The 25,436-nt window shown below is 43.1% G+C and overlaps 1 protein-coding gene across 3 annotated transcripts in view; it reads left to right on the top strand.

Annotated features, from left to right (window-relative positions):
- The window catches only part of LOC121279421 (ALS2 C-terminal-like protein), a 148,466-nt gene that overhangs the window by 39,726 nt on the left and 83,304 nt on the right, over window positions 1–25,436 (top strand). For all 3 annotated transcript variants that reach the window (XM_041190655.1, XM_041190653.1, XM_041190654.1), the window contains exons 4-7: window positions 984–1,170; window positions 2,270–2,335; window positions 8,262–8,427; window positions 11,360–11,488. In XM_041190655.1, coding sequence (XP_041046589.1) covers window positions 984–1,170; window positions 2,270–2,335; window positions 8,262–8,427; window positions 11,360–11,488 — 548 coding nt within the window. The remainder of the gene's footprint in view (window positions 1–983; window positions 1,171–2,269; window positions 2,336–8,261; window positions 8,428–11,359; window positions 11,489–25,436) is intronic.

Below are 25,436 nucleotides of genomic sequence, written 5' to 3'. Positions count from 1 at the left end.
TTTTCAATCCTCTTGGACTTCGCCAGAACCTAATGATTCTTGAAAGATTACTACCAGTGCATCCACTATCTGTGTAGCTACTTCCTTTAATATCCTAGGATGCAACCTATTAAGTCCAGGAGACTTATTGGCCTTTAACCCTGTTAGTTTCCCTAGTATTTTTATGGTATTTATTTCCTCCCCCACTTGTGCCCTCGATTATTTAGTACTTTTGGAATGCTATTGGTGCCTTCTACCATGAAGACTGATGCAAAATATTTATTACCCTCTCTGCCATTTCCTGGTTCCCCATTATTATTTCCCCAGCCTCATTCTCTAAGGGTCTTATATTCATTTTGGCCTCTCTCTTCCTTTTTACATATTTAAACAAGTTTTTACTGTCCATTTTTATATTACTTGCTATTTTACCCTCAAAGTGTACTTTCTCCCTTTTTTATGGTCGTTTTTTGTTGGTTTTTAAAACTTTCCCAATCCTCTGGTTTACCACTAATCTTAGCCACATTGAATGTTTGTTCTTTCAATTTGATACTATCTTTAACTTCCTTGATTAACCGTGGTCGGTTTATCCCCTTCCTAGAGTCTTCTTCCTCACAGGGGTATATTTTCTATAACTAAAATGGAAAGGTAACAGGTCTATTGCAATACTATCCAAGGGAAAATAATGGACTTTTGGTCAATTGGAATTCTACACATTGGTATTGAATTAGTAGGGGTTTGGATCACTTATGCATTTACCTGGAATTGGCTCAGGTAGAAATTTGTCTAGGGCAAATGCACAAAGTGAGTGGTATTGAATTGTCTGCCCTATTCATTCCAGTATTCATTCCTTCCCAGTATTCATTCCATTGACTTCAGTTGGACCAAATATTGGCTGGCCTGCACAACACCTGCTTTGTGCTGCTGCCAAGCTTTTTGTTTACTTCAGTAACTCTCCTTTCTTTATGTACACATCAGTAAAAAGTGTCTGTGTTTCTTTTCTTCAGAAACTTCTGATCAAAAGAACCGGCCACAGCTGAGAAACGCTCTCCTGGTCTTGGAGGAGAGTTTGGAGGCTCTCTTCAATGAATCAGAAGAACATTGCCTGCATCTTGCAGATACTTTGGACACTTCGACCCAAAGGGAGCTCTACCTACTCAAAAACACACAACGGCTCAAGCGAGTTTACATTTGGTAAGTGAGCTGGCTAATGGTTTCAGGCGTCTGCAGATGAAAATGATTAATGATTTAATGCCAGTGTTTGCGATGTTCAAAACTGAACTTAATGGGTAGAGTAGTCTGGTAGTTATGATGATGGACTTTCAACCTGCCTTTTAGAGATGGGAACCTGCAACCTCCAGCTGGTCTGAACTGCATATGAATTTGTTCCCATATTAAAGGTTGAATTTTTAGAACCTGATGGAGGTGGGCATGTGGGGGAAATGTGTAAATTCATGTTGTAGGCCAATATGCGATTCTCTGGCTTAATCCACCCCCAGGCCAATTGTCTGGAGCTTAGCTGTTTGGAGGTGGCCACATGACAGCAGCAGGGAGCCAGTACTCCAGACAGGCTTCAAGGCCCTCCCTGCCTGCCTGACATCAACTGTAGCTGCAGAGCACTCTGTGGAGGGGTTCCTCTTCCACAATAGTAGCCCGGATGCTAACGGAATTTTTTATTTTAAAATTAAATTTGAAGAGCAGGCACCTCAAAATGGCACCACCCTCTCTCCCTTTACCTTCAGAACTGAAGGGCTCCTACTTTTGGCACCATAGGAAGGTTTTTCTTGAAATGTTGCTTTAGGGAAAATATTTTGCTTTCACTGGCACTCGCTTAAGAATTCTGAGGGCCAACACCTGCTCTGCTCATCAGGAACAAATTTTTCAGAGGGGCCCTTAAACAGGCCTTAGGCTCTCAATTAATGGGCAATCTGGTCAATACTGGTTTTAGGCAGTCACCTCGGATGGAAATGCACTTACGAGTGTGTAAAGGAGCATGTAAGCTCGGTCTCTGTGCTTTAGAAGGCACAATCTTATCTGGTTTGGTTGGAAACATTATAGACTCTGTAATGGTGATCTCCATGAAGAACAGGTTCAAACTCGATCAGTTCTTGAACCTATGAGATGTTTTGAAATTAACGCAGCATAATGGAGCAATTGTGCTCACCATTCGTCTCTCACCACTTCTCTTACTACTCTCACACTTCGCCACAAGTCTCTTTTCAGTTATTCCCTGATCTTCTAGAGTCTTGCCTGTGTGTTTTCTCTCCCTTGAGTAATTGTTTCTCTGTTTCAGGTACTTCACGGCGTTCACAAACTATGTTGTTCTCTGTGGCTTTGAACACATTGCAAAACAAACAAGGTACGAGTTCAGGGGAAAACAGTATGTGTCATTGATAAAGTTAAAATAACTTCACAGTTGGAGACATGAAATGTCAATTCACTCCTTAGTGTTTTCTTTCACTTTTGTGTATGAATTTGCGCTTTGAAGCTCAGGAATGAGAGTGGGGAATGGGAAACCTCTCAGTAACAAATAAGAGCAGGTCAGGTGCAAAATGAATTAGACACAAAGTATCTCTCTTTCCTCCTTTTAACATACTCCTTAATACCTATTTCTTTAATCAAACTTTTAATCATCAGTCTTATGATCCCTGTAGAGACCAATAACTTTTAAGAAGATAAATTTCCCAGCGATCAACTGTACTGTAATGAACTAAAACCAACATTACATAATAGGTAATGATTACACTAAACTACAGCAAAAATTTTCCTTATTAACACAACTGAAAACCCCACATAATTATATGTTATTGTACATTCTTAGCAGGTAGATAACCTTGTATTTAAAATCCTAGGTGTCTCCCGGTGATTAAACCGGCTCTCTTGTCCCTCCCCATTTGGGGTGAAACTTTCAGTGTCCTTTTAAACAAAGTGCCCTTCGCTCCATCTTCTGAGCATATTTGAATAGCCTTCTAGCAGCAAGATACACACTGCCTACTCCTTGGTCTTCAACTCTTCACAACAATCTTCATTCCTTTGAACAGGAATTCTTCCCTCACCAGCAAAGCACTTGCTGATTAACCCCAAAACAATCCCCTTCATCTGCTTGGCCTGCCAGCACCTTATTGTGGGTCTTCTTCCCTCAAACACTTGATTTGACTGCCTCTGAGAGTCTGCAAGCAACAAGAACAGCTGCTTTCTCTTTTGTGTTTAGCTGTTCAAGCTTGCACCTGAATTTCAGTAGGCCTTGACCTGGGCCTTGATCTGGGCCCTTGTCTACATGGCAACCAGATCACATGGGTTGGTCGCCAGGCAGAGTTCAGTACATCTTCACACCATTCCCCATTCCAGGGCATTCTGTTTTACCTTAAATTAAAAGAGTTCAAAACATAACTGCCTTATAAAGACCAGCAGTCATAACAGCCCTTATATGGCAGGAACAAAATACCTTCTACACTGTCCCATCAATCACTCAGGTAAGGTATGGCATTGGTCAGTTATGTAGTAAAGCTTCTTTCTCTATGGCACCAGTGTGACTTTTTCCCATTTCCCACACCAGCCAGGTTGTAGCTTGGAGTAACCATCTCTCTTCTTTATCTGTATAACTATGCACCATGGAGCTCCATGAACCATATATGTTTTGCTTGAAGAATGGAGTTTACCTAACCACTGTAGTGACACAAAACTCTACATTCATGTTGATGTATTTTCAGGTTTGACACAAACAACTGGAGGGTTTGCTCCAGCTCTAGTGTTTTTATTCTGAGTACAATATGTTTTAATGGTTGGAGCTTCTCGCTTATACAATGTGAAGATGATAATAAGGAGGTAGTAACCTGCTTTTTCCCTCGCACACCTTTATTGAGACCACATATCTGTGATCAAAGAACTCTCCTATATTAAGTTATGGAACCTTTTTGTTTGGATGAAGTTTGGTGATGAGAGTTCATATGCATGACTTTTAGTGTATACAGTGGCACATTGTGGTGCTTTGTAAACTAGGTAAACATAAAAATGAAGTTTAACAGCTATGGTAATGTACTGTTCTAGTAATCCTAGATTAATAATCCAGAGAATGAGTGTTCAAATTCATGGCAGTTTGGTCATTCGAATTCATTTTAAAAATAAAAATCTAGAAATAGAAAATAGGCATCGGTAACAATGATCGTGAAGCTTTTGGATTGTCACACAACCAACTGGTACACTATAGTCCTTTGAGAAGGAAATCTGTTATTTTTACCATGGTTGATTGTTAACAGCCTGTTGAAGGGTCCTGGTAATCAAGTCAGTTATATCAAACTGATGCAAAACAAAACACTGTCACCATCCTCTTGGTGCAACTCGGGATGGACTTATAAATGCTGGTCTTATTGTAAAAAAATCATCTTTTAGTTATGTAATCAGACAGTTTGAAATGACAACAAATACTACTGGTGGTTTTAATTCACTGGGTTGAGTAGACTATCCAGTCACTATGAGAATAAGACAAATGCAAGCCTTTAAGCTATAATATGAGAAACTGTGCATTTATTTTCTGTCAATTTTTTTCTCTATCAATTCCAGTGTCTACATTTGCATGGGGGATAAGCAGGTAGAAAGCATAACCTGTTAGAACTTGCAAAGTGGAACAAGCTCCTGTGGGCCAAGGATCTGGTAGAAGAAAAAGCATGATGGCATTACTCTCAGGCCCCTTCAGCTACTCATCTTTTGCTAAACATTGTGTCTTCTATTCCTTAATTTCCCCATTATTCTTCCCATTGTCTTATACCTTAGCTGCTCTTTTATTTGTTTTGTGTGTGTTTGTGGTTGTGGTGTTTTCCCCACCCATTATTTTGTTTAGTTTTAAATACTGTTTTATTCTATTCCATTTCTTATAGTTCTCTCAAAGGACTCCTGCCAAAAAAAGCTTTCTCCACAGAAGCTGCCTGGCTTGTCAAGTGTTTTTTTAAAGCTTTTTTTAGATTTACCCTGTGCCCTCGACCATCTATCTCAGTAGCCTCCTCTGGGCCTGTTGTGGATCGCTGATTTCCTTAGCAACGTTGGGGCAGTGATTTCAGCTATCTGAGCTCTAAGCTCTAGAATTCCCTCTCCAAACTCTTCCACATTGCTATCATTCTCTCCGCTTTTTAAGATGATGCTTAAAACCTATCTCTTTGATCACACTTTTGATCACTTGTCCTAATATCTCCTTAAGTAACAGTAACAAATTTTGTTTGATAATACTCCTACAAAGTGCCTTGGGACATCTTTTAATTCTGAAGTTGGAAGAGCTTTGGAATAGTTGAGTCTTACAACATCTTGATTTTAAAATCATCCTTATTTTCAAATCCCTCCATGGCCTTGCCCTTCCCTATCTCTCCAAACCCACAACCCTCTCTGATACCTATGTTCTTCTAGTTCTGGCCTCTTATGCATTCCTAATCATAATTGCTCCACCATTGGTGGCCATATCATCAGTTGCCTAGGCCCCAAACTCTGAAATTCCCTCCCTATACCTTTTCACCTCTCCACCTCACTATCCTCCTTTAAGACACTTCTTAAAACCTACCACTTTGACCATGCTTTTGGTCACCTGACCTAATATCTCCTTACGTTCCTAGTTTACTACTTTTTTATAATGCTCCTGTGAAATGCCTTAGAACTTTTGATTGCATTAAAAGCACTATATAAACTGTTGTTGTGGTAACCAAGGTGGATATGACAGGCCAGCAGATATAATTTATTTTATTCATTTGTGGAATGTGTGTTTTGCTGGCTAGGCCAGCATTTATTGCCCATCCCTAATTGCCCTTGTTCAGAGGGCACTTAAGAATCAACCATGTTGCTTTGGGTATGGAGTCACATGTAGGCCAGACCAGGTAAGGATGGCAGATTTTCTTTCCTAAAGGACATTAGTGAACCAGATGGGTTTTTACAACAATCGACAATGGTTTCAAGGTCAGCATTAGATGTTTAATTCCAGGATTTTTTTTTAATGAATTCAAATTGCACCACCTGCCGTGGCGGGATTCGAACCTGGGTCCCCAGAGCATTACCCTGGGTCTCTAGTCCAGCGACAATACTGGACTAATGAATCTGGATTTGAAATATTTAATGACCTCTGGTTCAGGAAAGTACAGTTGAAACCCATGATCAGCCATGATCGTATTGAATGGCGGAGCACACTCAGTGGGCCATGTGGTCTACTCCTGCTCCTATTTCTTAATTCTTGTACCAGGCTAAACAATGGAGTAGCAGCATTGGATGAGGAAAGGATACTTGCTGGGTCAAAGGCCATTGGAGAGGTAAGGGACGATGAGGAGGAATGATGCACCATAGTTACAGGCACCAGAAAATATTCTTGTGTGACAATGGTTAGGGTAATTGTAGTACTTGATTCAAACTGGCCTGCAGGAGAAATATGCATAGAACTGCACCACAGTGAGATCCAACAGCTTCATGATAGAAGTGAAAGGAAAATTGTCGAGGAGTGTTGCGTATCAAAGATTGATTTGAGATGCCGCAAGAACAACACTTCCTCTCCTCAGTTTTCTCTCTTACCCACACAATCAGTGTAAATTTAGCAAACAAAGATATGGTCAGCATTTAGCAAGGTCAATGAAGCAGGAAATCTAATGTAACTATTTTTCTGTCAACACCTAAGAGCTCAAAGGAGAATTCCAATTTATATTGGCTTTGCGGTTTTCTTCACATTGAATCCTGCAGAAGTTCAAAAGGGAAGTCTCTCAACATGCCTGATAAACTAAAACTACACACAATTGGTTTGATCAGTTTCTTAACAGGCACCTTGCTGAATAGACTGGAACTCCGCAGAATTAGTATAGCAGTCAGGGCTACATTGTGATACAGCAACCACAAAGATAACTACAGAATATACCCCACCCACTTTTAAATCAGGAGAGAGAGCTGACCAGAGCAGGAGAGCTATGGGAGGTATGAGCAGCATTACAGCTAAACTCTTGGTTATGGAAGAGAAAATCCTTGTACTTATATAGCGCTTCTTCATGTCCACAGGATGTGCTAAGGTGCCTTACAATCACTGAATTATCTTTTTGAATGAATAAATACCATCTGCTTCCACCATCTCCCTAGGCAGCCTGTTATGAAGATTGACCACTTGCTCACTGCATTAACATTTTCACAGATTAGTTTTGAATTTACCCCCTACAAGTGCAACACTGCACTGGTTCTACAGTTCTGAAGAAGGTGAAGGATTGTTATGGTCTATATTGTCAAGTCCCTCCAGAATTCTAAGGACACCAATTATATCCCTCTCTCAATTTTCTCTTTTCCAGTGAGAACATGCTCAGTTCTGCATGTTCTCTTCTGTACCCTTTCAATAGCTGGGGGTGACTACATCTTTATTTAAAAATATTAGTTTTGCAAAGAAATCTTTTCTGTTAGGTTTTAATGGATAAACACTATCTACTTTCACCATCTTCCCCTGGGAGTCTGCTCCATATTTGACAACTGGCCCAAATAAATAATTCCTGTTCTCTCAGTCTTCTGTGTAAGTGTAGGATGAAAGGGCTTTGGGTTGCGGTAAATTGTCTGGGGTCACCTTTGCACCAATGCTTTTCCCCGGCAGTCTCAGTCACCAATAGGTAGAGGGTGTGGAGCAGCGGAAGGAGGAAAATCCTTATTAACAAGTAGCATTTCCTCGTATCTCAGGAACGATGTGCTGGTCCTGGAGAGGGTTCAGAGGAGGTTCACGAGAACGATCCGAGGAATGAAAGGCTTAACATATGAGGAACGTTTGTGGACTCTGGGTCTATACTCGATAGAGTTTAGAAGGATGAGGGGGGATCTAATTGAAACTTACAGAATACTGAAAGGCCTGGATAGAGTGGACGTGAGGAAGATGTTTCCATTAGTAGGAGAGACTAGGACCTGAGGGTACAGCCTCAGAGTAAAGGGAAAACCTTTTAGAACAGAGATGAGGAGAAACTTCTTTAGCCAGATAGTGGTGAATCTATGGAATTCATTGCCACAGAAGGCTGTGGAGGCCAGGTCATTGAGTGTATTTAAGACTGAGATAGATAGGTTCTTGATTGGTAAGGGGATCAAAGGTTTCAGGGAGAAGGCGGGAGAATGGGGTTGAGAAACTTATCAGCCATGATTGAATGGCGGAGCAGACTCGATGGGCCGAAGGGCCTAATTTCTGCTCTTATGTCTTATGGTCTTATGGTCATTCTGATTTTGATTGTAAATGTGCATTAATAAGGCATTGTAAGGTCGGTAATCCTTGATGTATTTCTTCCTTCCTCCAATCATTAAAATAAATGCAGTGACTATTGGAAGAAGAATAAGAAAACTTTGAAGGGATTTCCCATTGATTTATGCTCAAACACCTCACTTGCGGTGAGCCTGCACCAAGTCTTCCATCAGCCCATAAGCCTACAGATCCAGAAGTACATCGACGTTCTCCGGAAACTCAGCTGGGGATTGAAAAAGGTGGGTTGCGTTGCAGTATGACTTTGACCAACAACATCAACTCAGAAGTATATCATTCATAAGGAATTGCCATGGATAAACACAGAGCTTCTGAAATTCCTCATGAGGCTCTTTGAGGCTATGGCAGGACGGCAAAAATATTGTGGAGAAGTGGCTTTTCCGGGGATTCCTCTGGATACCAAGAGAATCCCCGTAAGTCACTGTGAGCATGATTCTCATTTCACGTATGTAATGGACCAACCCTGCCCCTTCACTGCTATGGCACAGAAGCCAATGGATTAAATACACTCCATCCTTAGAGTACAGAATTCCTAGGGACTGAACCCAGCTCCTTCATTATTCCTTAATAGCTTTTCAATGGACTAAATTCTTTTCATTATTATTATATAATTCCAAATGACCGATCTCTTTCCTTCCTGGATTTATAGAACCCACTGAACTAAATATTCCCTTTTATTATTACAGCATATCAATGGACCAAGCCACTTAATATTTGGAAATGAAATGAGAGTTCATTGGAACAGGAAGAGGCCTTTAAGTTCAATAAGCCCATCCCTTTTCAACTGACCTTGGCTCTATCTGTATTTTTTAATCAAACCTGCCTTTTGAGGAAAAGTTACCTTCCATTAAATAGAATCTCAGTAAGCAACTGACCAAGGCTCCTTTGAAAGCACCTTCAAAACCCATGACCTCTACTCCCTAGAAGGACAAGGGTAACAAACAAATGGGAACACTACCACCTGCAAATTCTCCTCCACTCCACACACTATCCTGTCTTGGAACTATATCACTGTTCCTTCACAGTCACTGGGTCAAAATCCCTCCCTGGCTGCACTGTACATGTACCTACACCACATTGACTGCAACGGTCCAAGAAGATGGCTCACCACCACTCTCTCAAGGGCAGTTAGGGATGGGCAATAATTCTGGCCTAGCCAGCAACGACCACATCCCATGAAAGAATGAACCAGAAGTGACACTATTCACTCCCAAAAGCTAGAACTACAATGCCATTGAGGCCGATTGCATGCTCCCTTGGAGATCACATGTCCTCAGTTAATAATTATTCGTTTGATATGTAGTTCAGCAGCATCTTTTAGATGTTAAGATGTATTTCTGTAGAAAGTGAGTTTGAGGCTTTTCACGTTGATTGTGTTTAGCATGACCTATCTAAGATGGACTGTAATACAAGGGTGCAAGAAACAGTTGTTTAACATTGTCTGGGTGGAAGTCACTTCACTTGTAGATGTTGTTAAAAGCCAAATGGAAAATAAATAGTGTTATATCATTTGCATATCAATTACATACATTTTATGGCTACCTCTTTCCAGCTTTTGAATGTATCAGGAGATGAAATGCTGCTGAATTATATTGTTATAGAGTTGATCTTTAGACAACTTTCCTTAGTGGACACATTTAACTTTATTTGCAAGACAGCAACAGCAACTACACGTGTGCCATCAAATTCCATAACTAAAGAAGAACTCTCCTGTAAAGGTTCCCTGTGTTGTTAATGCATTGGTTTACACAGATCATATGATCTTACAATACAGGATTATTCTTAAAGCTACAGTCCTACATTTCCCAAAACTATAATTACTACATATATGTACTTGGTTGCAAGTAGCTTTAGGCAAACAGTGAAATCCAGATGAGCGTTGAAATCTGACCACTTCAGCATTGCACTTTCCATAGAACCACAGCCAGTGAGGCAGACTTCTTAAAGCCCTTGGGAAGACCAGAAGCTCATTTTTCCATGTTTTTGAAGTTGAGAGAAATGGACAACTTTCCTGTCTGTACTTTGACATTAAAAACTTGAGCAGAAGTTTGGAACCACTTCCAGCACATCACAGTGCAAGTGTGTTGGTAAACACGAGCAGAACTCCTGTTGCTCCTGGTCGGAGTGTGACTACGAGTTGGCAGTTTTACTTGGATCTGCTGACCTTGAGTAGGTTCCAGTCTCAAACTGGAGGTGTTATATAAATGCATTGTTAGCCTGGTATAACTCAGTGTTCTTCATAACCTGTACAGAGTTAAATTTTACAACAATAAAATGTACTAATAATCGGGAGGCCTGGACTGATAATCAACACGAGAGAAGTGACCAATTTCAGTTGAATATTTTTGCTTGACTGATCTGCTGTCTCCCAAACATACTAAGAAATAATTACCACAACAAATCTTTTGTCCTAATTATTATTCATCTTTGTTGACAAGTTTAATAAAGTCTATGGCAGTATGACCTTAATTTGGAAAGTACTGCTTGATGTTAGAGGATGAACACTTGCTGCTAAATACCCCTGCCTTTGAAAGGAACAGTGACCAGAAGTAATGAAAACAAAATACTGGAAATACTCAGCGGGTCTGGGTGCATCTGTAGGTTTCGAAACAGAGTTATTGTTTCAGGTCAAGGTCAACCTTTCTTCAGAATAGTGACTTAAAACATTGTTTCACAGTCGGTGCTTTACGTTCCCTGGATCACTATTTAAATAAGTCCTTACACCTCAGTCTTGTCTTCATCAAACATCTCCAGGTGAAACCCCAGCTTCTTACCCCCTAACCACTAATTCTGAATCTCCAGCACTTCATTGAAAGCCTACACCATGGCACTTGGACATAGCCAAAGTTAGAATCACAAAATGTTTGGCCACTCATACTGAACATGTAGGCTGCCGGAATTAGCTTATCAACTTAGTTCCAATCCCCTGCCTTCTAGCCATAATTTTATGACTATTTTTCAAATGTTTATCCACTCCCATTTTAAAATCTCTCCTGTGGATTCTGCTGCTGCAAGACGAGAACAAGATTGGTTCACGGGGTAAAGGTGAGACTGGTGGCGTTTTACATATGGTGATATCACAGTGTGGAGAGGATTAGTAAGTTAAAAGTTCAGTTTAATATTTTAGGAGTTTTTCCTCTTTGCCATTTCCAGAATCCAGAGACAAAACCCATTACTGATGCACTTGCGAATGTTATAGATCTGGACAAATGGATCCGACAGACACTGGATGTGGCAGCTCTGACCAAGACCCTCTGGAACTCCCTTGGAAGCAAATTAACAGTGAGTGGGAATCAGGCTATATTTAGCCCTGTTCTCATTATTGTTACTTCTTTCTTTTCTCAATTATCATATTTAATTCAGAAGCCGTTAATTCATGCTACTTGAAATAGGCCTAATAATAATAGCCAAATCGCTTTGGGTTTTTAGAAGCATATGTCAACCTTGGCACAGTGGTAGTATTCTCACCATTATAATGAAGCTTGAAACTGGAATCCACATGCAACTTGAGACTTGGGCCTGGATTTTCACTACCTGGACCTTTAAAAATGGTAGGCGGGATCTGGATTTGGAAGTCCTGCCCCCATTTCTGATAGATCCCCTTTTCACTGGTGGGAGAAAGGGAGTGGGCTGTGACTGACATGAGGGAAACCCAAACCCAGCATGGTTATTTGAACTTGGTGCTGAGTTCAAACAGACCCCATTTCCATTGCAGCAAGGACCTTAACCCACAGTGTGGGGATTTTTTGAATTAAGAATTTTTAGAGTAATCATAAATGCTCTTGAAGGGCAGAGAAGGTCTGTAAAATTGTCAAGCTATTTAAGTCCCCGACCTTGTTAAAAAGTGTTTAAAAGTAGGCTACTTGTGTCAGTGAGAGTTGAAGAAAATCTGTTCTTGCAGTTAACTAGCTGTTTGTTGACATTACCCCATGGGCTATCATTATGTCATTATTAATGCTTGGCTAATTTCCACAACCTATTGTTATCTTGGGGATCCTAAGTTCATAGTTTGACAGATCAAAGAGTTTATTAAAGGATTTGCTGTCTTTGAGGAATTATGAATACATTCAGTATAAGTGATAAATACTCAAGAGGATTTAAATGTTTTGAATGGGCTTTCATGAATGAGAGTGTTTAAAATATAATAAAAGCTGTAATTTATATTTAGATCTCATTTTATTTCATTGCAACATGGCTCCTGAGATCTGCCCCTGATGGATACTGGATAAGTTGGCATGGAGCGTTTAGGGCAAAGGTTGGTGGGTGAGATGACATTAAGTTGTCATGGGGAGTATAAGGGACCATGGGTATTGGCATGAGTTGGCAATAATTTTGCATGGGGGTAGGTGCAGGGCATGGGTTGGCATGGAGGATATTAGGGGCCACTGGGGAGCAAGGGTTGGTATTTATGGGGCATGGGGAATGGGTGAGGGTTTTGAGGACTCGAGGGCCTAACATTTAACAAAACAACTTGGATGAAATCCCAGAAAACTAAGAAGGCCTTTTAAACAACCTGTCTCAACATTCAGCAGCCCCTGTGGCTGCCTCCAATTTGCACACAGGAGCAGTGAGCCTGACTCCATCCTACACCCATTCCGTGGAACAACGATCCCGCCATTCGGGTGAGTATCTCCTGAGGCGGAAATTTGCAGACTCCCAGTACCTCACTCGGGAGTGAAAATGGAGGCCTTGATCATGTAATCTATGCTGACACAGTATTGAGGGGTTGTATAGCCAGAGACACCATTTTTCAAATGAGAAGTTGAACTGAGATCCCAACCCCCATCAGGTGGATGTATAAGATCCCTTTCATTTTTACTCATCTGTTGTGCGGAAGCACTTCCCTAAACAATTAATGTAAATCTGGCCCATTTCACACAATATTGTTGATCCTTCAAAAGCAGACTTGTCCAACCTTTTTGCATGGGGGAGGCCAGATTTCAATTTTTCCTCATACTCTGGGGTCCAATTGGCAAATTTCAGAAAGCTAATGTTTGGCACAACATTAAACATGAATTTTTTAAAAATGCTGATATCTGAAAAGCAAAAGCTTGCTGAGCAAAAAAGCACCGTAACAATAAATTGATTATTTATTGCACATTTTTTGTTTTAAATTATGATCATTCAAGTGTGAAAGGGTGAGAGTGCATGTGTCTAGTTCATTCACAGTCTCAGGGTCCTCACTTTCTCATCTTCACCATTGAGAATGGGTGAGAGTGCCTTTTGGTGTGTGGGGGTGAGGGTGAATGAGAACACTGAGACTGGGAGTGAGCCAGAGACAATCTCCCCTTCTTCTCACACCCCCACTCTCTCTCTCTCTCTCTCTCCCTCTCTCATGCACACACACCCCACATGTTACACACTACATGCACATGCACACACACCCCACATGTTACACACTACATGCACATGCACACGCTCACCCACCCACCCTCCCTCACTCAACTCGCCCTCCCTCACTCAACCTGCTCTCCCTCATACAGTCACCCATTCACTCTCTCTCTCACACTCAATCACCTGCCCTCTCTCACCTACTCATCCACCCATCCTCACTCATTGCGGGGAAGGCGGTGTTGTAGTGGCATTGTCACTGGACTGGTAACCCAGAGACCAGGGTCTCTGGAGACCCAGATTCAAATCCCACCATGGCAGATGGCGTAATTTGAATTCAATAAACACTTGGAATTAAAAATCAAATTAAAAGTCATTGTCATAAAAACCCATCTGGTTCACTAATGTCCTTTAGAGAAGGAAATCTGCCATCCTCACCTGGTCTGGCCTGCATGTGACTCCAGACCAGAGGAATGTGGTTGACTCTTAAATGCCCAAGGGCAATTGGGGATGGGCAATAAATGCTGGCCTAGCCAACGACACCCACAATCAATAGACCCACTCAGCCTCACTCCCTCTCTCCCTCACCTTCCGTTAGTGGGGACAGCTGACCTGTGAGGGAAGCCTTTACTTGGGCAGGAGTGACATCACAGGAAAGCTGTAAGCTTATTGGTTGGTGAGAAGCTGCTGTTAGGGAGTGTGTTCAGATAGAAAAACATCATTTATAAAGAAATAGCTACTTGGATTTCAGTAAGGAACATTAGCAATAGGGAAGTAAAGTTAAATCAAGTCAAAGAAAAATAAAGTAAACCAAAGTAGGATAAAGTTAGCACAAGTGTAGTAAATTTAAGTTACTAGTAATTTATTCTTTTCATTCTACTTACTCTTAGGGCAGAATCTTCTGTGCGGCGAGTGGGGTTAGGGCCCACTCGCTGACGCATAAAATGATGCAGGGTGACGTCGGGTGTGCATCCCGACATCCCCCCGCGTCATTTAGATTTTCAGTTTGGCTGCGTGCCCGCCAAACTGTCAAAGGCCTATTAAGGTCATTAAAAAGTAATTAACATGATTAATGGATCTGCCCGTCCAACCTTAAGGTTGGTGGGCAGGCCGGGAGCCCAGGCGGGCTTCTGAAAAAACATGAAACGCCATCTACGGGCGGGATGAGGTTTCAGGAGGGTATTAAAATTTTTATAAAATGTTTAAATGAAAGAAATTGACATGTCCCAGCTCATGTGACAGTGGCACATGAGTAGACATGTCAAACCTGAGCCGATCTCCCTGAGGCAGCACTTTGCTCAGGGAATCACCCCTGCCCTCACAGGGAGTGCAGAGCTGGGCAGGCCTTAATTGGCCTGCACAGTCCCGCACAATCCCCCCCCCCCACCCCCCCACCCGACAGGAGAGAAGATCCTGCCCTAAGTGTAATAAATAGGTTTTAGAGTTATGGAATGGCAGGTCAGCTTGGCCAAGTGGAGTGTACATCCTGCAGTATGTGTGAAGTCATGGACGCACCATGTGTTCCTGAAAAGCACATCTGTAGGTAGTGTCACCAGCTGCACAAGCTTGAACTCCAGATTTCAGAACTTAAGCGGATCTAGAATCACTGTTGTGTATCCGTGAGGCAGAGGACTACGTGATAGCATGTATAGGGAGGTGGTCACACCACAGGTCAGAAGTGTACAGCCAGGGAAGGAATGGGTGACTGCCAGACAGTAAATGAATGATGTCAAAAAGACAAAGTTAAGGGCACCCTACCTGAATGCACATGGCATTCACAATAAGGTAGATGATCTAAAGGCACAAATAGAGGTAAATAGGGATGATGTAATTGCCATTATGGAAACATGGCTGCATGGTGACCAAGAGTTAGAACCAAGATGAGGAGAAATTTCTTTACTCAGAGGATTGTGAATCTTTGGAATTCTCTATTCAAGAGGGCCGGGGAAGCTCAGTCATTCAGTATGTTTAAGGTAGAGATTGATAGATTTCTGACTAACAGTAATGTAAAAGGTTTTGGGTATAGTGTGGGTAAAAGGCATTGAACTGTTTGATCAGTATTGCATGGTGGAGCTGGCTCGATGGGCACAATGGCCTTCTGTTCTGATGTTCCACCTACCCTGACTCAAGGGTGAGGCGAGAGTGACTGCCCTTGATGTCAAGGCCACATTTGACAGAGTGTGGCATCAAGGAACCCTAGCAAAACTGGAGTCAATGGGAAACAGGGGGAAAACTCTCTGCTGGCTGGAGTCATACCTAGCACAAAGGAAGATGGTTGCTATTGTTGGAGGTCAGTCATCTCAGCCAGGACATCACTGCAGGAGTTCTTCGGGGTAGTGTCCTTGGCCCAACCATCTTCAGCTGCTTCGTCAATGACCATCCTTCCATCATAAGGTCAGAAGTGGGGATGTTCGCTGATGATTGCACAATGTTCAGCAGCACTTATGACTTCTCAGACACCAAAGCAGTCCATGTCCAAATGAAGCACGACGTGGACAATATCCAGGCTTGGGCTGACAAGTGGCAAGTAACATTCGAGCCACACAAGTGTCAGGCAATGACCATCTCCAACAAGAGAGAATCTAACCATCGCCCCTTGATGTTCAATGACATTACCATCACTGAATCCCCCACTATCAACATCCTGGGATTTACCATTGACCAGAAACTGAACTGGACTCGCCATATAAATACTGTGGCTACAAGAGCAGGTCAGAGGCTAGGAATCCTGCGACGAGTAGCTCACCTCCTGACTCCCCAAATCCTGTCCACTATCTACACGGCACAAGTCAGGAGTGTGATGGAATACACCCTACTTGCCTGAATGAGTGCAGCTCCGACATTATTCAAGAACCTGGACACCATCCAGGACAAATCAGCCCGCTTGATTGGCACCACATCCACAAACACTCACTCCCTTCACCACCGACACACCGTAGCAGCAGTGTGTATAGTCTACAAGATACACTGCAGGAATTCACCAAGGCTCCTTCGACAGCACCTTCAAAACCCATGACCATTACCATCTATCTGGACAAGGGCAGCAGATAGATGGGAACACCACCAAATGGATGTTCCCCTCCAAGTCACTCACCATCCTGACTTGGAAATATATCGCTGTTCCTTCACTGTCACTGGGTCAAAATCCTGGAACTCCCTTCCTAACAGCACTGTGGGTATACCTACACCACATGGACTGCAGCGGTACAAGAAGGCAGCTCACCACCACCTTCTCAAGGGCAGTTAGGGATGGACAATAAATGCTGGCTCAGCCAGTGAAGCCCACATCCCATGAATGAATAAAAAATACTCACCGTCACTCAACCACCCATATTTACTCACCCACACTGACCCACTTACTTACCCTCACTTACCAAATTGGCTGTGGGTGGTATGAGCGGGAGAGAGGCCTGCAGCAAGAGGCCTGCAGCCTAGTCGCACTTCGAACATAGGTCCCTGCCCAGGAAAATGCTGTGTCGGATGAATGTGCGGAGGAACTGGGGGAACATGGGGAGCAGTTGGGGGAACGTGGGATGGAACCGGGCCAAAGCACTAAGCTGAGGGCCAAAGCACTGTAAGCCATGGGGGTAAGCATGGCGATCAGGGGCCCTGCGTGCTCTAGAGTTCCCAGTGTTCGCTGTTTTCTGTCCCAATCACATCCTGGTTCTCTTCCATGTTTGCTGCCGATAAGCTCACTATTGAACCTATCAGCAGCAAATGTGGGAGAGAAACAGGTGTGATTGAAGGAGCGCTCCCTGCAGAAATCTCCAAACTCACTGACCCGCCCTACCAGCATTTTCAACAAATGCTCCAGGGGCCACATGGAGGGGCTTCACAGGCCACAATGCGGCTCGGTTTGGACAAGCCTGTTTTAAGGAGATTGAAGCACCAAAGAGGAAGTTTTGATATTTTTTCAAAACAATTTCTTTGCTGGGGTATAAGATACTTTGATTGCTGCCAGCATTTTGGATTAGGCACCAGGATGATGAAATAAACTAATCCCTGCTCACTTGGATGCCAGCCAAGACTGGGGGCTTTAAGCTTTGCTGAGTTGTTTACCACTTCCTGTTCTCTGAATAATTAACTTGCTGTATGCAATTAAAAAAAAACCTTGATGAGTTATTTTATTTATTGGTAATTCAATGCGGTATCCCATTTTCTGGTCACAAGTTCAGACTTGAGCTGGTCTTGATCTGTGCGGTTGGGCATTGCACAATCGAGTTAATGGGGAAGTTGCTTCCGGGGAGAGGATGGAAAGAAGAGAAACTGAAGGTGGCAGATAATATTCTAGCGTTCATTGTCTCTTAATGATTGGAATGGCTGGGATTTAACTGCTACATATGACACACAGAATCCTAGAATGATATTTGGCCAGTAGCTCTTTTAAGAACTATCCAATTAGTCTCATGTTCCTGCTTGTTCCATGCGGTAATTATGGTTTTATTTGATGTGTAAATATCCTTTAAGAAGAATGCTTGTGATGAAAGATCACATGATCTTTGGTACCCAATAGAGATTAGCGGGGGCTACCTCAGTGGTTAGTCATGTCGAGGTAGAGTTTGAAGTGGAAGCACAAGTGAGTTGCTGTTGAGTACCTTTGTAATAAACCAAAAGTGTCCTAAGAAGTGTCTGCTGCTCAACTCTATCAGTGGTAACAACTTAGCCACCCGTAAAACAAACTGGCGATGAGGATAAAACAAGTTCAACTGAAGAAATCAAGTGAAACAAAATCGGCACTGTACCTTCCCCAGTGATTGTAAGTAGCAAGCTCCATTAGAATCGAAGAAGTGATCCCTTCTTAAAATGCCGCACTTTAGGAGAATTGATCCTTTTGAACTTGCCACAGATGATTGGTCTCATTACATAGAATGCCTCACGTTCTTTTTTCAAGAGAACGAGATCCATGGGGAAGAGAAAAGGTGAGCGATCTTCTTAAGTACATGTGGGAGCAAAACCTACAGTTTGATTCGAAGTTTGATGGCACCCAGTGCCACAGATTCAAAACATTTCGATGAATTAGTGGGCCTTGTGTCGGATCATTTTTCAAGCCAAGCCCTCAGTCACGATACAGAGGTTCAGGTTTAATTTGTGATATAGAGCCCCGGGTGAGACAATTGCATGCTACTCGGCAAATGTCAAGCAGCTAAAGGAACATTGTGGGTTTGGTACGACTCTAAACAACATGCTCAGAGATTGTTTAGTGTGTGGTGTGAGAGAAGACACTGTTCAGGTAAGATTATTGTTCGAAATGAATCTGGATTTCAAGAAGGTGCTGGAGATAGCGTTGGCCATGGAAGGCGCAGTAAGAGATTCAAAAGCAATACAGGGTATGCAAAATGGTATGGTCCACGACATCAGGCAGGAAACTCCAGCTGAAAAGGGCGCGAAAGTGCAAGTCTCTGCCGAGAAACGGGAAACAGCCCCCGCTAGCCGAAGAATAAAGAAGAATAACTTTGCAGCGAAATTGAAGAATAATTTTACTAGAGGTGGAAACAAGCAGTCTTTTAGCGATTGGTAGTTTAAAAAAAATCAAATGCTGCTATTGTCATAGAAATGGACATATGATGAGGCAATGCAAGGAAAGATTCCAGCAGGCTTGTAAACAAAAGAAGAAGCCCAATGGAATCTACAATGTAGAAGAGCCTGAAACAAAAAAAATCAGACATTTACTCATTGTTTAACCTGAAAGTTGGAACGACAAAACCAATATTTATCACAGTGAAATTAAATGGCAAACTTGTTAGAATGGAAGTGGACACGGGAGCTTCCACTACAGTAATTGGGTAACATACCTTCAGATATCAATAATGGTGAACATCAATTAAGTTTAGAACAAAAAGCTGCAATGCTCAAAACATATATGGGTGAAGACCTTCAAGTGAAAGGCATAAGCAAAGTAACTGTCCATTATGGAAGCCAATTGACAAAGCTACCAGTGTTGCTGCTGAGAGGCAGGGGACCAAGCCTTCTAGGGCGAAATTGGCCAAGGGAAATCAACCTTGTTTGGCCACTGAGATCTCAAAAAGAAGCTGGAAGTGTTCCTGTTTTGAAAAAGGAGTATGGAAGGACTCAACAATTTGACGAAATGCAGACTGTCTTTAGCCAAAACCTGGAAGAACAGCAGAAGAAATTCAAAGAGACCCTGCTAGATGACAGAGTTTGAGACGAGATCAGTAACCTTCACAGGGACAAAGAAAACCTGTTAAAAGACCTTCACATACTACAAGATTCCCTCAGGTCAAAGTTTGTACCTCTGGAAGAGTTTGAAGAGAAACAGAATGGATTCAGCACTTCTCTGAACAAACTGAAAAATGAGTTGGTAGAGAAGACACAACAAAGTTCAATTTTTCAGCAGGCAGCAAACAAATACAAAAAAGAGACAGAAGAGCTGAAGAATCAGTTAAATGAAGCCAAAGAGGCTTTGGAAGCAAAAGTCAAAAAATTTTCAAGAAGCCGACAGGTAATGAAATTTTGGGAGACTCAGCCACTGAGCTCAGACAAGTTGAGCTTACATCTGAGAGAAGTCTGGCCAATGAAGTCAAAAAAGAGGCTGAGATTAAAGTCTGTGCTAGAAAGAAGAAGGCACATAGAAAGAAGATATAGAGATAACAAAAGGGCTTTAATTCTGGCAGCATATGAATACACTTTCGTACATAGGCCTGACAATCAAATCAGAAGCGCTGATGCTCTTAGTCGTTTGCCTTTACAAGAAAATTATGAGCATGTCCCAGTTCCACAGGAAGTTGTTTTACTGTTAAATTCCTTAGATTCCTCACCGGTATGTGCTTGATGGGCTAGACACTGGACAAATCGGGCCCCAGTCCTATCTCAAGCACGAGAACAAGCGCTACGGGGCTGGTCACAGAAGCCAGTACCTGATGAATGGAAACCATACTTCAACAGAAGACATGAAATAAGCAGCCAGGATGGCATCTTATTGTGGAGACCAAGCATGATAGTTCCTCCAGGGGGAAGGGAGCCACTTTTTAGTGAACTACACAGTGCCCATCCAGGAATTCCCCAAATGAAGCCCATAGCATGCAGCTGTCTATGGTGGCCTGGGATGGATGGCGAAATAGAGAGTTTAGTAAAGCACTGTGTGCAAAAATGTCAGCAACTACAAAAGTTGCCAGTGACAGCTCCATTATACCCATGGGAGTGGACAGGTAGACCCTGGGTAAGATTATCCATTGACTATTTTGGACGTTTCCTGGGAACAATGTTTCTGCTCACTGTCGATGCCCTTCAAAATGGTTGGACATATATGAGGTGAAGTCACTAACGTTGGCCACTACAATTGTGAAACTACTTCAGAGTTTTGCCATTCATGGACTACCAGAAATAATAATTTCTGACAATGGCATGGCATTTGCAAGTGCTGAGTTTCAACGGTTTATCAGCCTCAATGGTATCACTCCTGTAAAAACTGCACCATATCACACTCCCTCAAATGGACTGGCTGAAAGGGAGGTTCAAGTGTTCAAGGCAGGCATGAAAAAGCTAACTGGTGATTCCTTGGCAACCAAGCTAGCACGCTTTTTCATTACATGACTACCCCTCATACAACAACAGGTGTCACACCTGTGGAGCTATTGTTGAAACACCATCTCAGGATGAGATTGAGCTTAATAATGCTGAATTTAGAGGGGAAGGTGGAAAGGAGTCAGGGAAGCCAGAAAACTGGACACGACTGTCATAGTCGTGAGAAGACATTTACCGTGAGAGAGCTGGTATATATGAAGAACTTTGGAGAAGAACTTTGGAGAAGGACGTGGTTACTGAGTGAAATAAGCTCAGTGACTGGACCTCTATCTTACCATGTGGAGGTGGAAGGCCAAGTCATATGGAGACATGTAGATCACCGGAGGAAGTGAGAAACAGATCACCAAGAATTAATTCCACCACTGTTCACGACCAGGTCAGTGTTTCCTGTTGAGAGTACTCGACCCAGTACAGACGTGTCTGGTGCTCTTGTAAGAGTTGAGGATACAGAACTGCAGCACCTGATGTTCAGGCAACTCTAGAAATGGAGGTACCTGACAAAATATTTCATGTTGTAGAGCTGAGGCACCCTACACGCCTAAGGAAACCCCAGAAAGACTGAACTTGCAAATTACTATCAGTGTAAGTATTTTGTTGTTTTGAGAAAATTGTACTTGTAAATATGAAATTCTCATAGTACTGCAAGTTTCTCTTCTTCAAGTACTGATCCAATTCTATTAAAACGTTATTGTTAAATGGTGTTAAATCTGTTTCCACCATCCTTGCAGGTTTTATGTTAAATTTTTTTCTCTTGTAGCCTCTGGTTCATTTACAAATTACCTTTAAACCTGTCCACTCTGGTCAGTGTGGCCCTTCTGCCAGTGGAAATATCTTCTTATTCACTGCATCATTTTCAACATTTTGAACACCCTTATGAAATCTCCTCTGAGCTTTCTCTGCTCCAAATATGTCCACTCTAGCTTCTGAAGAGCATCCATGTAACTGAAATCTTTTATTCCTAGTATGATTCAAGTAAATCTCTTCTGCACTTTCTGTTAATTACTTCACATCATCTCTAAAATGTGATGCCCATATTTGGCCAGTTAAGGCCTAGCCAATGTTTCCTAAAAGTTTGGCATAACTTTTTAAAAATTAATTCAGGGGTGTGGGCTTCACTGGCTGGGCCAGCATTTATCGCCCATTTCAAGTTGCCCTTGAGAAGATGATGGTGAGCTGCCTTCTTGAACCGCTGCAGTCCATATGGTGTGGGTACACCCATAGTGCTGTTGGGGAAGGAGTTCCAGGAGTTTGACCCAAAGACAGTGAAGAAACAGCAATATATTTCCAAGTCAGGATTGTGAGTGGCTTGGAGGGGACCTTCCAGGTGGTGGTGTTCCCATAAAACTGCTGTCCTTGTTTTTCTAGTCAGTAGTGATAAGGAGTTTGGAAGGTGCTGTCTAAGGAGCCTTGGTGAGTTCCTGCAGTGCAACTTGTAGATGGTATACACTGCTGCCACTGTGTGTTTGTGGTGGAGGGAGTGAAAGTTTAAAGTGGTGGATGGGGTGCCAGTCAAGTGGGCTGCTTTGTCCTGCATGGTTCAAACTTGAGTGTTGTTGGAGCTGCACTCATCCAAGCAAACGGAGAGTATTCCTTCCCACTCCTGACTTGTGCCTTGTAGATGGTGCACAGGCTTTGGGGAGTCAGGACGTGAGTTACTCGCCACATGATTCCTAGCCTCTGACCTGCTCTTGTAGCCACAGTATTTATATGGCTGGTCCAATTCAGTTTCTGGTCAATGGTAATCCCCAGGATGCTGATATTGGGGGATTCAGCGATGGTAATGCCATTGAATGTCATTGCCTGACACTTGTGTGGCACGAATATTACTTGCCACTTGTCAGCCCAAGTCTGGATATTGTCCAGGTCTTGCTGCATTTGGAAATGGACTGCTGCAGTATCTGAGGAGTCGTGAATGATGCTGAACATTGTGCAATCATCAGTGAACATCCCCACTTGTGACCTTATGGTGGAAGGAAGATCAATAATGAAGTATTTGAAGGCATTTGGGCCAAAGACACTGCCCTGAGGAACTCCTGCAATGACGTCCTGGAACTGAGATGATTGACCTCCAACAGCCACAATCTTCTTCCTTTGTGCTAGGTATGACCCCAACCAGTGGAGAGTTTTCTCCTTTATTCCCATTGACTCCAGTTTTGCTAGGGCTCTTTGATGCCACATTTGGTCAAATGCGCCCTTGATGTCAGAGGCAGTCATTCTCACCTCACCTCATCTCTGATGTTTGGCTCTATTGTCCATGTCTGAACTGAGGCTGTGTGAGGTTAGAAGCTGAGTGACCCTGGTGGAACCCAAACTGAATGTCAGGGAGCAGGTTATTGCTAAGCATGTGTCACTTGATAACACTGTTGATGACTTCTTCCATCTGTTTACTGATGATCGAGAGTAGACTGATGGGGCGGTAATTGGCTGTGTTAGATTTGTCCTTTTTTTTGTGTACAGGACATACCTGGGCAATTTTCCACATAGCCGGGTAGATGCCAGTCTTGTAGCTGTACTGGAACAGCTTGGCTAGGGGCGTGGCAAGTTCTGGAACACAAGTTTTGAATGCTATTGCCAGAATGTTGTCAGGGCCCATAGACTTTGCGGTATCCAGTGCCTTCAGCTGTTTCTTGATATCACATCGAGTGAATCGAATTGGCTGAAGACTGGCATCTACGATGCTAGGGACCTCCGGAAGAGCCTGAGATGGATCATCCACTCGGCACTTCTGGCTGAAGATTGTTGCAAATGCTTCAACCTTACCTTTTGCATTGATGTGCTGGGCTTTCCCATCATTGAGGATGGGATATTTGAGTAGCCTCCTCCTCCAGTGAGTTGTTTAATTGTCCATTACCATTCACGACTGGATGTGGCAGGACTGCAGAGCTTAGATCTGACACATTGGTTGTGGAATCACTTAGCTTTGACTATCGCATGTTACTTATGCTGTTTGGCACGCAACTAGTCCTGAGTTGTAGCTTCACCAGGTTGACACCTCATTTTTAGGTATGCCTGGTGCTGCTCTTCTGCACTCTTCATTGACCCAGCGTTGATCTCCTGGCTTGATGGTAGTGGTAGAGTGGGGGATATGCCGGGTCATGAGGTTACAGATTGTGGTTGAGCGGACGATCACAAACTAATTTTATGACTATGTGAAACTGATTTTTGCAATCTCCTGATATTTTCTGCTACTGCTGATGGACCACAGCGCCTCATGCATTCCCAGTCCTGAGTTGCTATGTCTGTTCGAAATCTGTCCCACTTAACACGGTGGTAGTGCCACACAGCACGATGGAGGGTATCCTCAATGCGAAGGCGGGACCTCTTCTCTACAAGAACTGTGCAGTGGTCACTCCTACTGATGCTGTCATGAATAGATGCATCTGTGGTAGGCAGATTAATGAGGATGAGGTCAAGAAGAATTCATGACCTGTCACGGGAATGCCTTTTGGAGGCCCGCCATGATACCTTCCACCTCCTCTCTGGCCGCAAGAGGTCCAGCTCATCACTCCGGCTTGGGAGGCGGTGGTAGTAGTGGTCAGTGCCACAGCTACATGGAAGTGGTTGGCCATCCAGAGGATGAATGGTGCCATCTGTGCCGCCAGGGTAAGGCGACCATTTCATCACTCTAAACTCACACACTCACAAGGCCATCACACATTCACTGGCATCTCATTCACTGCCAGCTCAAGGGACATCACCACTCACTCCCTCACACACACCCTCACATCTCCATCTGGCCTCATCTCCTCTGGAGACTGCCTCCTCAGCCCTCACCATTTTGAGGCCACTTGCACAGATCAACATGTGCCCCCCCACACACCCTGCGATACCCTCCTTCCCCAGTACACCCCTCGCCCTGCAGCCTCTTCCCTTGCCTGAGGCCACTTCTCTCCCTTCCCCAAGCAAGGCCTAGCTCTGTGGGCATTGAAAAGCCATCTTATGGCTGGTCTGGTAGGTAGAGACCTGCCCGTGAGCCCCCCTAATAATGATTTGGTGCTGCCTGCGAAACCTGGCACGGATGACCACAAGCGCTGCCAAAAGCAAGGTAGGCAAACAAACCTCAAAGTCCAAGCGAAGTGCAGCTCACCAGGTGAAACAGTTTGGCGTGATTCTGGATGATCCAGCATGGGGGGGCTGATTCTGGTGAGCAGGGCTTATAATGAGATGCTAACGTATTGAAATTAAGTTCCCGGTGTGCGACGGTGGGTGGAGCAGACGATCACAAACTAATTTTATGACTATGTGAAACTGATTTTTGTAATCTCCTGATATTTTCTGCTCCTGCCCGCTATGACGCCCGCTGCAAACAGGACTGGACAATTCCGCCCCAAGCTAGTGATTTATAAAGGCTTAACGT

Source organism: Carcharodon carcharias, chromosome 6 (assembly GCF_017639515.1).
Source record: "Carcharodon carcharias isolate sCarCar2 chromosome 6, sCarCar2.pri, whole genome shotgun sequence".
Taxonomy (NCBI): domain Eukaryota; kingdom Metazoa; phylum Chordata; class Chondrichthyes; order Lamniformes; family Lamnidae; genus Carcharodon; species Carcharodon carcharias.
The sequence above is the reverse complement of the archived record's forward strand: the minus strand, read 5'-3'. Positions and strand labels throughout refer to the sequence as shown.